Source organism: Coffea arabica, chromosome 3e (genome assembly GCF_036785885.1).
Source record: "Coffea arabica cultivar ET-39 chromosome 3e, Coffea Arabica ET-39 HiFi, whole genome shotgun sequence".
Lineage (NCBI taxonomy): Eukaryota > Viridiplantae > Streptophyta > Magnoliopsida > Gentianales > Rubiaceae > Coffea > Coffea arabica.
In genome coordinates, this window is record NC_092315.1 from 8,247,375 (window position 1) to 8,260,504 (window position 13,130).

General features: G+C 37.1%; 1 protein-coding gene across 4 annotated transcripts in view; it reads right to left on the reverse strand.

Annotated features, from left to right (window-relative positions):
* Window positions 1-13,130, reverse strand: part of LOC113740051 (uncharacterized) — a 31,108-nt gene that overhangs the window by 2,561 nt on the left and 15,417 nt on the right. For all 4 annotated transcript variants that reach the window (XM_072084661.1, XM_072084660.1, XM_072084659.1 and 1 more), the window contains exons 21-29: window positions 8,778-8,902; window positions 8,489-8,670; window positions 8,052-8,411; window positions 7,817-7,942; window positions 6,365-6,430; window positions 4,483-6,275; window positions 4,101-4,380; window positions 2,070-2,303; window positions 125-628 (exon numbers count right to left, since the gene is read on the reverse strand). In XM_072084661.1, the coding sequence (XP_071940762.1) occupies window positions 125-628; window positions 2,070-2,303; window positions 4,101-4,380; window positions 4,483-6,275; window positions 6,365-6,430; window positions 7,817-7,942; window positions 8,052-8,411; window positions 8,489-8,670; window positions 8,778-8,902 (3,670 nt within the window). The remainder of the gene's footprint in view (window positions 1-124; window positions 629-2,069; window positions 2,304-4,100; window positions 4,381-4,482; window positions 6,276-6,364; window positions 6,431-7,816; window positions 7,943-8,051; window positions 8,412-8,488; window positions 8,671-8,777; window positions 8,903-13,130) is intronic.

The window sequence follows — 13,130 nt, forward strand, 5'->3', positions numbered from 1 at the left end:
AATGCAAAAAGGTTCTCATAGATGTACTTCCATAAATGCTAAACACCACGCTCTTACAAATTCTACAAATACAAGAAGAATGCGAACATCATAAACAAATGAAGAGTTCTGAGATTCAGTGCACCTGTATAGTCTCCATTGCCAGAGATATCCTTCCCATTCTTTTGAGCAGATAAGAAACAATAAAGTATTGTTGGGGCTTATTTTTCTGTTCACTGTGTGGCACACCAAGGTCAGAGGTAAGATATGCTAATGTGCCCCTTCCCTTCCTTGAATCCAGCATATGGAAAGCTTTAAGAAAACAACCTTGCTCTTTATCTTCAAGCTGAGACCAGAACTTTGGAAAATCAACATATTCAATCTGTCGTAGGAGCGAATGCAAATGACAAATTGTAAAGACAAGGTTATGCGTAATCAAGGTGCTGGCAGCATCATCTGGTGGCTGTGTTTTCAGTTGGTAGCAAAGTGAGGCTGCTATGTGGAAAAGTCTAGTTGGTCTCATGAGAAAGCATGCTTCTCTGCAAGATTCAGTTACGTGTGTAAAGTACAATGTCACTAAACGACTTGATATGTTTCGCAACCACAAATGTGGGTGCAATAGGAACTCGCAGATCATCTCCCATATCTCCTGTAAGAAACCATATGTAGAAGAGGTCTATAAGATCATCACCATAAAGGATAACGAAAACATAAAGGGAAACCTCAAAGATTCCTAATGTCAGCACAATTTGGCTATTGTCATCTTTAAAGAGGTTCAACCCAACTTCCTAATGGAAGCCATCGAGCATCTTCTGAGTATAATTCAATGGACAGAAAGGAAGTAAACAAGGAAACTTTCTTTTGCGAACAGGAAAAGATACATGTAGGGAAGAGAATACAGACAATAAAACTACAATGGAAAAGATAATGATAATATATCTAGCAGACAGATTAAATCAGTAATTTCACCAATCAAAAGTTGGCATTACAGAACAGGTCAAGCCAACAGGCCATTGGCTAACTTCATTTATCTTTACAAAGTTTACCTTTTGTTTCTCCATTACAAAAGCGGCAGCAGAGATAAAAATATATCGTCAAGTGCCTTCATTAAGACCTCTACGCAACAAGAGAAGATGTTCTTTACAAGTACTCCAATGAAAAATCTCATACTAGTCAGTATTAGGTGCCAGATACATGGTTCAACTTGCATGTCTGACACTTGCAGACATATTAAGATCTAAAACTGAACATGCAACAAACACAAAATAGGAAAGTCACTGTGAGAGAGAAATTTTCAAATTCTTCCTTTTGGTCCTTCTCTTCTCTAGATGCAGACTAACATAAGGCATCCATGATCAAGGCTTAATAGACAAGGTAGTTATGGACTTGTTTCTCCAAAGAAAACCAGAAACATCTACAATCTTCAAAGTCTTGCAATTAATCTTAAAAATAAACAAAAAAGGAACCAACATAGTAATAATTCAAATTCACTATGAGGGACAATGTCTGTTGGGTTCGACAACACTAGACGCCAAAATCGCAGGTAGCATAAGGTCAAAGAAACCAAAATAGCTGTAATAACTGAACAAAGAAAAAAAAGAAAAGAAAAATCAGACATTCAAATAATCCACCTAAAAATTTCCTATGGCTTCATCGCCCAAAAGTTAACGGTTTCTTGGTATGATACTTGACGAAAAGAAAAACCTTAACATATAACTTATCATCCATCAGCTCGATAACAACACACTTTTTTAGAGTATGTTCTTTTATAGCTGCGAAGGATAAGAGAATTCTACAGAATCATCTTTTACCCAAAAAAAAAAAATCCTTACAAATTTGACATATTTTCAAGTTTCCAATGTGATAGACATACTAATTAACATCCATAGACTCCATAAAACATTCTCAGGATGATATATCTCATGGTCTATGCAGTCAACTAGCAGGATGATATAAGTTGTGCCCTGTGTTGTCGCTGTTCTTCTCACTATAAAAAGATTCAAGTGAACTTAAAGAATTGTTCCCCGAAAACTGTTCACATAAACACACAAACTAACACACATCCTTGTGCATATTGAAGTAATATGTACCTCAAGATCCTTCTCAAAGCCTAGTTTCTGGAATTGGTTCAGTATCTTCTCCAGTAAAACCAGTGAATAATAAGCTTCCTTCCACAAGGGAACCACTGCTTCATTGGAGACATTCAGTTGGCTAATAGCAATATGATTGACAGCAGACTGAAGAATTCTTCTCATTATTGGCAGTACATCACTAATATGTTTCTGAAATCCTTGCTTCATAACTTCCACCAGTAACCCTAGTACCTACACAAGGGAGAAATGCAATCAGGTGGGGGAGGGGGGGGTAAAAAGAAATCTGAAAAGCATGTCAGCAAATACTTCAGGAAAGCTATCTAAGATACATTATATCTAAAGGAATTAAAAATATGTAACAGATTTCATATATCCATTCTTAAAAAGACTTGAGCCCTTACACTGAATGATTGCTTTATGCAAAAAGGACAATATGTATATGGCTTGTTCATGAGTCCAACTAGACACAGGTAACCTGAAAGGGTCGAAGGCCGCCTGCTAAATGATGATGTTTAGAATTGAAACTTAGCCAATGCCCTCCATGCCAACAAGTTCCTCATTATGTTTTGTTGTGATTAACATGAGAGAGAGAAAGAGAGAGAGCTTCTGCCACCAGACAGTCACTGTCTTATTGCATGTGTCAAATTTGGCAGTCTAGTGAACTCTTTAACCAAGATGCAATCCAACTATGCAAGTCCGTAATGAAAAGAATTTCATTCTTCTTAGTTCTCTCATATAGGACAAATTGGGTAACTTTAGTTCAGCATTTTTGACGCGAAGTAGGTTTGGAAAAGTATTGTGTCAGAAGTTCTCCAAATTATACTTCGTAGTTTGACAAAGCAAGCTAGGAAAATCCTTTTGCTCCAACTTCACTTTTTTCCTGGAATATTCGAAGCAGTAACACAAAACATCCATTTGGTTCATGGGATGATGCAGGATTGGAATACCAACCCATGTCATCCATTTAGTTGGATTTATACACGGGATCAATCATCTATGTTAGCCAGAATAATGCCATGTCCATGGGATAAAATAATCCATGGGGGAGGTGGTATTATTTATCCTATGATGACAAATAGATGTGATAAGAAACATTATTATTTTTAAGCTATTTTGCACTAAAAGGGGTACCCACTGGATTAAAGCTACTCTCACCAAACATAAAATTGGACTTTTTATGGGATATCCAATGAATAATCCAATACTAACCAAAATAGAAATAATTATATGAGACATCCAAGTAGGAATCATCCATGGAGAACTAATCTCGTTATCTCTTCCCTAATCCCATACATGAACCAAATAAGCCCCAAGGAATTCATCCTTTCAAGTGGTGCCTTTTTAAGATATCTCATAAATTTTCATTTCTATGCATAGAATTTTCAAGAAACTTTTTTTTACCCAATTAATTTGTTAATATGCCCCACTCACAAAAAGAAAATGTACAATTCAAATGTTGTGTTGTAAAAGAATTTCTTTCTACCTTGATATTGATAAAAAATATTAATATAAATATGTACCTATATTTGATCTGGTAACATTTTTAATAAAAGAATCAAGTACCACACGTAATCCATCGCTTTAAAGATGTTTCAAATACTACCTCAATAAATTAATAGTTTAGTTTACTCCTTACTGGTGATTTTTTTTAATACAGAAAAAATTCGTGTTCTACTTTAGTAGGTTCCTTACACCCCCTTATCATTTTTAATAATAATGGATGCCGCTACTTCATATTTCTTACTATGTGTATTTATTATTGCCCAATACTATTTGCAGAGCTTTGTTTTCATTGTGCCCCAACTGAAAATTTTCTGGCTCCGCCACTAGTCAGCAGATGGAACCAACTAAAGGTATTTCAACTAAGTATCCATATATTTCCACTGAGGTTTTCTCATTCTCTTAACTGTATCCCATCTCCACATCAATGAAATTTCTCCTTTAAACAGACTCATAATTCCTGACAGCACAAAAAAAAAAAAAAAAAAAAAAAAAACTTCACCTATAGAACAGAGTCCACAACTTTACCTGTGCTGCAGCACTCCATAGATACTGTTTTTCGCCCACATACCAGGAGACACTATACTCAAGAATGGATTTAAGTGAGTGAGAACTGACACGCCCAATAAGCAGCTTTATAGAAGCACCAGTCATGGAACGGACTTTGTTGTCATGGTCATTAGCCAAACAAACCACCAGATGCACAAATATCGTCTGTGACTGCTCATCAAGAATACTTGCTGGAAACTTCATTATAATGGCATGCAGCATTTCAAGTACAGCTTCTCTTCCAGAAGAATGTTCATATCTGCATCCAACACAAAATATCCGTATGAGAAGTCATAACAGAGTAACAACTCCAACAACAAATGACTCTGCCACAAACACTACAAGAATTCAATAAACTTGCCTGAGATTTGCAAGAAAAAAATCAAGATGCTGCTGCAAGCGTTTCTCTGACAGATGATAGTCAAGCAAAAATTGGAGTAAAATTTGACTACATTTCTTACGTATTGATTCCACTTGGCTGGTTATCATCAGCTCTGCAACCCTCTTGACAACATCATATATCTCAGGAACTACCAGCTTCCTATTCACTATTGATTTTAGAAGGGAAAGGGACACAATAGATGGATTTCTTTCTATGTCAACAAATAAAGGAAACTGAATTAACATGTGCAACTGATCTGCTGAAAGTGTAACACCAGTGTTATGAAGAAGCACAGTCAACAGCCTCAAACAAGACTCCACCAAAGGACTGCCAGCATTTGCTGAACGTTGAGCAATAAACAATAAAGAATTCTTTATCTTGTCAGCCTGGGATTCAAGGGAGGGCAGAGGTAATCGTACCAGAGGAGAAAGGCATCTGAGTGCTGTCGTCACAATGTTCTCGTATTTTGAACTCAAGCAATCACCCAACAAGTGAACCAAAGGGTCTAACAGTGACAGCTGCTCCTCGTCTTTTCTGTTCAGTTTCATGCCCTTAATGTGATTTTGCAATAATCCAAGTGCAAAACCAGTAATTAAGTGAGAATATCTGGGCTCAAGATTTATTAACCTGTCTGAATTAATCATTTGACTATCCACCAAATCACGGTCTCCTTTCCCTGCCTCTGACATATATACGTGTTTGCGTTCATGATTTACATCTATGCCATCCTTAATGAGGCGATATACAAATATAAACAGTTCAGTTTGATCTACAGACACATTAGACTGAATTCCATCAGCAATGTGATTCAACATATTCTCCAATTTCGATTTCTGTTTTGGAGATAGCTGCTTCTGTAGATGAGCTGTAACAAGAGAAAGGAGCTTCACAGCATGGGTTCTAAATGTGATGTTTTGCGCAACCAATTTGAGGGTTTCAAATGACTTCTGCTTCCGAGTCTCCTTCATTTTTGAAGCAATTTTGTCCACCTCTTTCTGCTCAGAAACATCTCCCAGTATATCAATCTCTATCACCGAAAAAAGATCTTCAAGACAAGAATCCAACTTCCCCCTAATGGGATTTATAAGAAACTTTGACAATATAAAATTCAGGGTATAACCAAGTGTGTGCAATTCAGATCCCCTTTTGAGGGTGCCCCTCAAGACTGTGACCATGAATTGTAGGTGCTCCAACCCTAGCTCCTTTAAACAAGCAGCCAAAGCCAATCTAGCCTCATCTCGAACACTCTCCAAGCGATGCTTAAGGAAGTTGGAGATGCGATGAACAATATTTGGAAGTTGCAAATTCATAATTTCACCAGGAAGTAATTTGAGTAACTTAAGGGCAACTAGACTGATGTTCACATTCACATTATCAGAATCAGATAGCAATTTTTGTATCTTGGGAAGCATTGTCTTCTGAATACATGTCTGTATATCAGAAAATTTAGCTGGTTGTGTGCATCTCCTCAATTCTCCAGAAGATATTCTCTCAAAAGCTTTGGCACCAAGAACACCCTCTGCAGGAGTTTCAGAGAAGTGAAAGTGGTCCAGAATACAGCATATTAATCGCAATATGACCTTCTGCTTCTCTCGTTTAGTCATTTCTCGAAAGCAGTTCATTAATAGTTCATAGTACTGTTTCCAGGTCATGCAACCAACAATTGATGCAATAGCCTCCATACATGCACTTCTGACATTTTCACCCTTCCCCTCTTGTACACCAAATAACAAATTGAAAAAGAGTGGGATAAACACTTTGGTGCTAACAACCTGGAAGGCAACAGCAGCAAAGAAAATAAAGCCATGCAAATGCAGGAAAATGGTAGGATGTGATGCAGTATAGAGCATATAAGAATTACCTCAGAATGATTTCCTGTACTAATGAACTGCGAAAATCGAGAAAGTGCCCTGGCTCGCCTGTGTTTCTACATGTAGGAAAGGTGAACATATCAGAAGACAATATGTTTAGATCTCTGAATTGCCTCAAATGAAACTAAAGATCAACCATGCATGTCATACAATCAACCACACAGAGGTCCAAAGCTACCCATAAACAAGTAATTGCACACTTAACCTCCAAATAAATTACTTGTATCGAATAGTACCAATACTTTGGGATGTTGTCTAGCATGGCCAGAATATTACCGATAGCAAAACATAAGAACTACAAAGTGAGCTTAGAATTAGCATCCAAAAACTCCCTCACTGCAAATATTTCCCACTAGCTCCCTAAACTTTACAACTGACAATTAACCTAAGCCAGTTTGACAAAGCACCATGATAAGCCCTTTGCCAAGATAGTTTTAGTTAGCGATTATCAAATCCGTCGTCAAAGCAACTATAAGCAAAGTGATGGCAGATGTATAGACTAATTCCAACCAGGTAGCATAGACCCAGATGTGGAGTCACTACTGTTCCACCATCCAATTCAGAATCCAGGGGGAGGATGTCCCAATTAAGGGTCTATTCACTGACAATTCAAAAATCTGCCCAGCAGGTGATCCAAACAGGGCAGCAATATTCAAACTGTGATTTCAGATCCTACCAGTTTACAGCCATAAACAGCACCCCTTGGTGCAATGAATAGGTATCATCCCTCGCCATTGCTAACGTGCTATAGCTAGGCGATGTTTTTTAATCGTAAGCATCGGAACAATAATGATCAAATCTACAATGCAATAAATGATTTTAACTTGTACCAAGTTGTGGAAAAATCTAATTGCTCTGCCATAAACAAAAGACATATTCAAGTTGCATCTATGTTAGATCACTTATATTCAAAACTTCTCTCATTTTAGGTTTACTTCTTAAATGTTTTTCAATTTCCAATCTGGTATTGTCTCCTAAGCCAAAGATAACCAGCTATAACCATATATATGATGAGAAAAGATAGAAGAGACACAGTATACAGGACATCAATCAGTTATTTATACTTTAGACACTAAGGAAGGGAAGAACATGGTAGAACAGTTGAAGTGAATGCATAGAGAATAACAGCTTAGAACCCCCTCTATGGTGTTCATCTTGTGTATCTTCCTATGCTCATAAACTTTCACAAAAAAAAAGGAGGGGGGACGGGGGGAACAGCACTAGCAACATGTATTTTTCTCCTAAGAAGTGCGTTTAAATTTGACACCCTGTTTTTGCAACATTCTTACTCAAATATATATGTAATACACAAGAAATTTAGCCATACTATCAAAGGAAAGCTATTCATTTTCATAACAGAAAAGGAAAGACGCAAGAACCCAACACCAAGAATAAACTCTGACGTGCATATATTTCCCAGTTAAAACAAACTCATGAATTACCTGTAAATGAATAACATTATTGAAGAAATCCTGCTCTGGATCTTGACTGTACAAAGTTCCATAAGATTCGAGGTTTGCAACCTTTGGAAGCTTCAACACCATTTCTCGCAGTAAATCAATCCAAAGCTGAAACCAAACCCACAAATATTTTAAACAAATACTTCCATCTTATTAAGAAAAGAGACAGAGACAAGCACCCCCAAAAACAATTAACTTTTGACTTAAAGCTTTATACCTTTTGAACAGAAGTTTCCCTATTCATTGCATTTCCCATATGCTTCAAAAGAAAGCTAGTTACAATATGCTGAATAAGAGCTTCAGTCCAGCATCCTTGATCAGATTTATCCTTTAACTCAACAATTTCAGAGGCAAATTCAACAAAGCAAAGCAACAATCTATATGCACTCTGCCGGAAGATCAACTCTTCAGATGACATGTCATATGCAGACTGAGACAAAATGATCAGTGCATGCTCTTTCCCCACCGTGTGGAAAAACTCCCTGTTGATCTTTTCATATGCACCAATTATAGTGTCATAATCAAGGGACACAATATCCATTGCGGAGGTTGCATTCATTTCATTCAGAAGCTTGGCCTAGACACAAGAAACTGGGGGTTTACTAAAGACAATGATAACCTTGTAACTGAACCAGAAAGAAAAATAAATATTACCACGACAAAGACAGAAGAATCATCTTTAGCAAGAGCATTAAGAACATCACAAATGGACTTCCTGACATCCAGCCCAGCAAATGTAAGCAAGGGAGATACTGAACTCAAAATTTTAGAATTATTTTCACTTCCCACAACTTCAACCACAGATTGAAGTATCTGTAAAATGACAACACAAGAATCTGCCAAGGAGAAATTTAAAGAAAAAATTGGTAGTCAGAATAGGAAGTTGTAAGGAAACAAAAATACATCAAGCAATTATAAGCAAAAGTTAGAAGCAATCTTCAACCAGAGTTTCGGAGTCTCTTTGCAAGAAGTGGAAGCAAGATATCAACAAATTTCTCGGCTGTTAAAGGCTCCGTTATGTACTTCGACAATAATTTGAACACAAAGAGCTCGTTATCTGCAGGATGCCTGACCACATAACAAACGGCATCCACCCCATGATTAGGCAAAAGAAAAAGTGATCTATCAAATATTAGAACATGTTTCATCTGTTTAACATGCAAATCTAAGCAATCTATACAACTTAATTGTGTCTGGTTAACCATCAATTTATTTAGCCATAGAAGCAAGGGTTCTCCTATTGATGTTTCAGTGCTCATCACCCGAGCTGCAGTAGTACATTACCCTACAGAAGTTATTTCTTTAGCTTCTTCCACTTTTACGGTGTAAATACATTTTCTTGTACTGTTGAAAATCTAGAATATCTTTTTCTATGTATATCCCATGATCTCTGCTATATCCCATGATTTCTGCTCTATTTTAGGATAGAATAATTTACTCCTAATGTATTTTAGGATAGAATAAATTAGCTCCTAATTTTTAGGAAATTACAGATTTCATGGAATTGACAAAAGTCCAATTCCATTTGTATAAATGTTGTACAGAGTCTAGAACAAAAGATATGACAGAACAATTCAGTTTTCTTTTTTGTTCATGGTATCAGAGCTTTTGCTCTTGGGACCTCTTCTTGTCAGCCTTCATTGCTGAGTGCTTTCCTCTCTTCAAGTCTTTATTGCCAAGTGCAATTTCCAGCCTTCATTGCTGATATTTTTCATTAGGCCTTCATTGCCAATTTTTCTTTGAAACCTCCAACATGTCTGAAACTGAAACATCAGAAATCCACTCCAATACCAAATCAGAAGAGACCTCAAATATTCCACAAACAGGGGATTTGCAGAATATCCAGGCAGCCTACAGGCTCAACGGGAAAAACTATTTGAAGTGGTCACAATTTGTTCAAACATTTCTCAAAGGAAAGGGCAAAATCAGCCACTTGCTTGGAACTGGACCGAAAAAGGGAGATCCTAAATTCGCTGCTTGGGATGAAGAGGATTCTATGGTCATGTCATGGCTGTGGAACTCCATGTTACCTGAAATAAGCGATACTTGCATGTTCCTATCAACAGCTCAAGATATATGGTCTACTATTCGACAGACCTATTCAAAGGCAAGAGATGCTGCCCTAATCTATGAGATCAAAACAAAGATCTCAGCCACTAAACAGGGCAACCTTTCTGTTACTCAATATGCCAACCTTTTGCAAAATCTATGGCAGGAACTGGACCAATATCGGTGTGTTCAGATGTTGCGTAGTGAAGATGCAGCCACCTTGAAAAACTTTATCGAAAAGGATAGAGTTTATGACTTCCTTGCAGGTCTGAATGTGGAATTTGATCAGGTCAGAGTCCAGATATTGGGGAAGGAAAGATTATCATCTCTGAATGAGACAATATCATTGGTTCGAGCTGAAGAGAATAGGCGAGAAGTCATGTTAGAGCCTAAAACATTAGAAGGCTCGGCAATGATTTCTACAAAGTCAAATAAAGACACAATTTGGTGCACGTACTGCAAAAAATCACGCCATACGCGAGATGATTGCTTCAAACTCCATGGGAAGGAACAAGTCCTTAGTCGTAAAGGAGGATTCACAGGGGGAAAAGCCCACTTAACTGCTGGAGAAGACCAAACACAAGAAAAATCCAACCAGACTGGTATGGGAGAATTCAAGAAAGAAGAAATCGAAAAGCTAAGAAACCTCCTAAATTCCCTTGAAAAGTCCTCTAGTATGTGTTCATTGGCTCAATCAGGTAAGTACCTTAACTCTTATGCTTTAAGTGCCTCAAGCATGTCTTCTCTAGGCTCTTGGGTCATCGACTCAGGAGCTACTGACCATATGACTCACAGCCCAATCAGATTTAGAACATACAACCCATGTCCTGGAAATAGAAAAATTACTGTTGCGGATGGATCTCCTATAACTGTTGCAGGCCAAGGGACAGTAAATCTATCAAATTCTTTGTCCCTAAATAATGTGTTGCATGTCCCAAAATTGTCCTCCAATCTCATATCCATCCATCAAATTACCAAAGATCTGAACTGTAGAGTAATTTTCTATACTACTCACTGTGTTTTTCAGGATTTGGTTACGGGGAGGACGATTGGACTTGCTAAGGTGAATGACGGGCTTTATTACCTTGAGGAGATGAGTGGCAACAAGAAGAACAAAAATCAGTTATCCCTCACCTGCTCCTCAAATAATAAATCTGAAATTTGGCTTCATCATTTCCGTCTTGGTCATCCATCTTTTATGCTACTTAAAAGCATGTTTCCTTCACTTTTCAAGAATGAAGATGTTAGTAGTTTCCATTGTGATACATGTGAAATTGCTAAACATCATAGACTATCATTTCCATTGAGTAATACAAGATCTACTAGACCTTTCTCTTTGATACATACTGATATTTGGGGGCCTTGTAGAATTTCTAGTATTTCTGGAGCAAAATGGTTTGTCACATTCATTGATGATTGTACTAGAACTACTTGGTTATTTCTTATGAAAGAAAAATCAGAAGTAAGCAGTATTTTTCCAATGTTTCATAAAATGATTTGTACACAATTTGGAAGTTTGATTAAAAGAGTAAGATCTGATAATGCAAGAGACTATTTTAATCAAATTCTCTCATCTTTTTTCCAAAAAGAGGGTATAATACATGAGTCATCTTGTGTAGATACACCCCAACAAAATGGGATTGCTGAACGAAAAAATAGACATTTACTCAATGTGACTCGAGCAATTTTGTTTCAACATAAAGTTCCAAAAACTTTTTGGGGGGAGGCTGTTTTAACTGCTGCACATTTGATAAATAGAGTACCTTCAAAAGTACTAAATAATCAAAGTCCCATTGCTGCTCTTTCTGGTTTTTACCCTGATTTTAATGTCTCTTGCACATTGTCACCAAAAGTGTTTGGTTGTGTTGCTTTTGTACATGTTCATGCACACCAAAGAGGGAAACTTGATCCAAGAGCTTTAAAATGTATTTTTGTGGGATACTCAAACACAAAGAAAGGATACAAGTGTTATCATCCTCCTTCAAAAAAAAAATTTTTTACCTCTATGGATGTCACATTTGTTGAAAATGAACCTTACTCTCAAAGTAACAATCCTCATCCCCAGGGGGAGAGTTCTTGGGAAGATAAGGAATTTCTCCTTGATCTTCAAAGTTCTACACTAAACTTAAAGTCTTTCAAGCCGGACCATACACCAAATTCTAAAGGAGAACATACTAGCAGTGAACCTGAACCTGAATTTGAAGTTGAACATGCCAGTAAAGAAATTGAACCTGATCTTGGAGTTGAGGGAAAATCTGGTTTAAATCCAACTACACCACTCAAGGTCTACTCAAGGAAGAAAGTTCATATTTCTGAACCTGTGCAAATCCAAGAATCTGAACCACAATCAGGTACTGAAAATTCTGTTCCTTTGTGTGTTCAATCTGACTCTGCTCCTTGTGAATTTAATGATTTAGACCTGCCTATTGCTGTTCGAAAAGGAACACGAGAATGCACTAAGCATCCAATCTCAAATTTCGTGTCTTTCCATAGATTCTCTCCACAACATAAAACTTTCCTTACCACCATCAATTCTATTTCAATTCCACAAACACTACAAGAGGCACTTAGAAATAAGAATTGGTTACATGCTATGAAAGAGGAGATGAATGCCCTAGAGAGAAATAAGACTTGGGAAATTGTAAACCTACCCAAAGGAAAGAAAACAGTGGGGTGTAAATGGGTGTTTACTTTGAAATATAGAGCTGATGGTTCATTAGAAAGGCATAAAGCTCGGTTGGTCGCAAAAGGATATACACAGACATATGGGATAGATTACCAAGAGACCTTTGCACCCGTTGCAAAAATGAATACTGTGCGTGTTCTTTTGTCTTTAGCCGCTAACTTTGGTTGGTGTTTACAGCAATTTGATGTGAAGAATGCATTCTTACATGGGGATTTAGAAGAAGAGGTGTACATGGAACCTCCACCGGGTTTTAATGAAATGTTTTTTGAAAAGAAAGTGTGCAGGTTAAAGAAAGCTTTATATGGATTAAAACAATCGCCAAGGGCTTGGTTCGGAAGATTTACTAAAGTGATGTTAGCAATGCAATACAAACAAAGTCAAGGAGATCATACTTTGTTCATAAAACATTCAAAAGGAGGTGTTACAGCTCTACTTGTATATGTAGATAACATCATCATCACCGGGAATGATCCAATTGAAAGAGAAACACTCAAAAAGTGCTTAGCAAAGGAGTTTGAAATTAAAGAACTAGGGAGGCTGAAGTATTTTTTAGGCATTGAG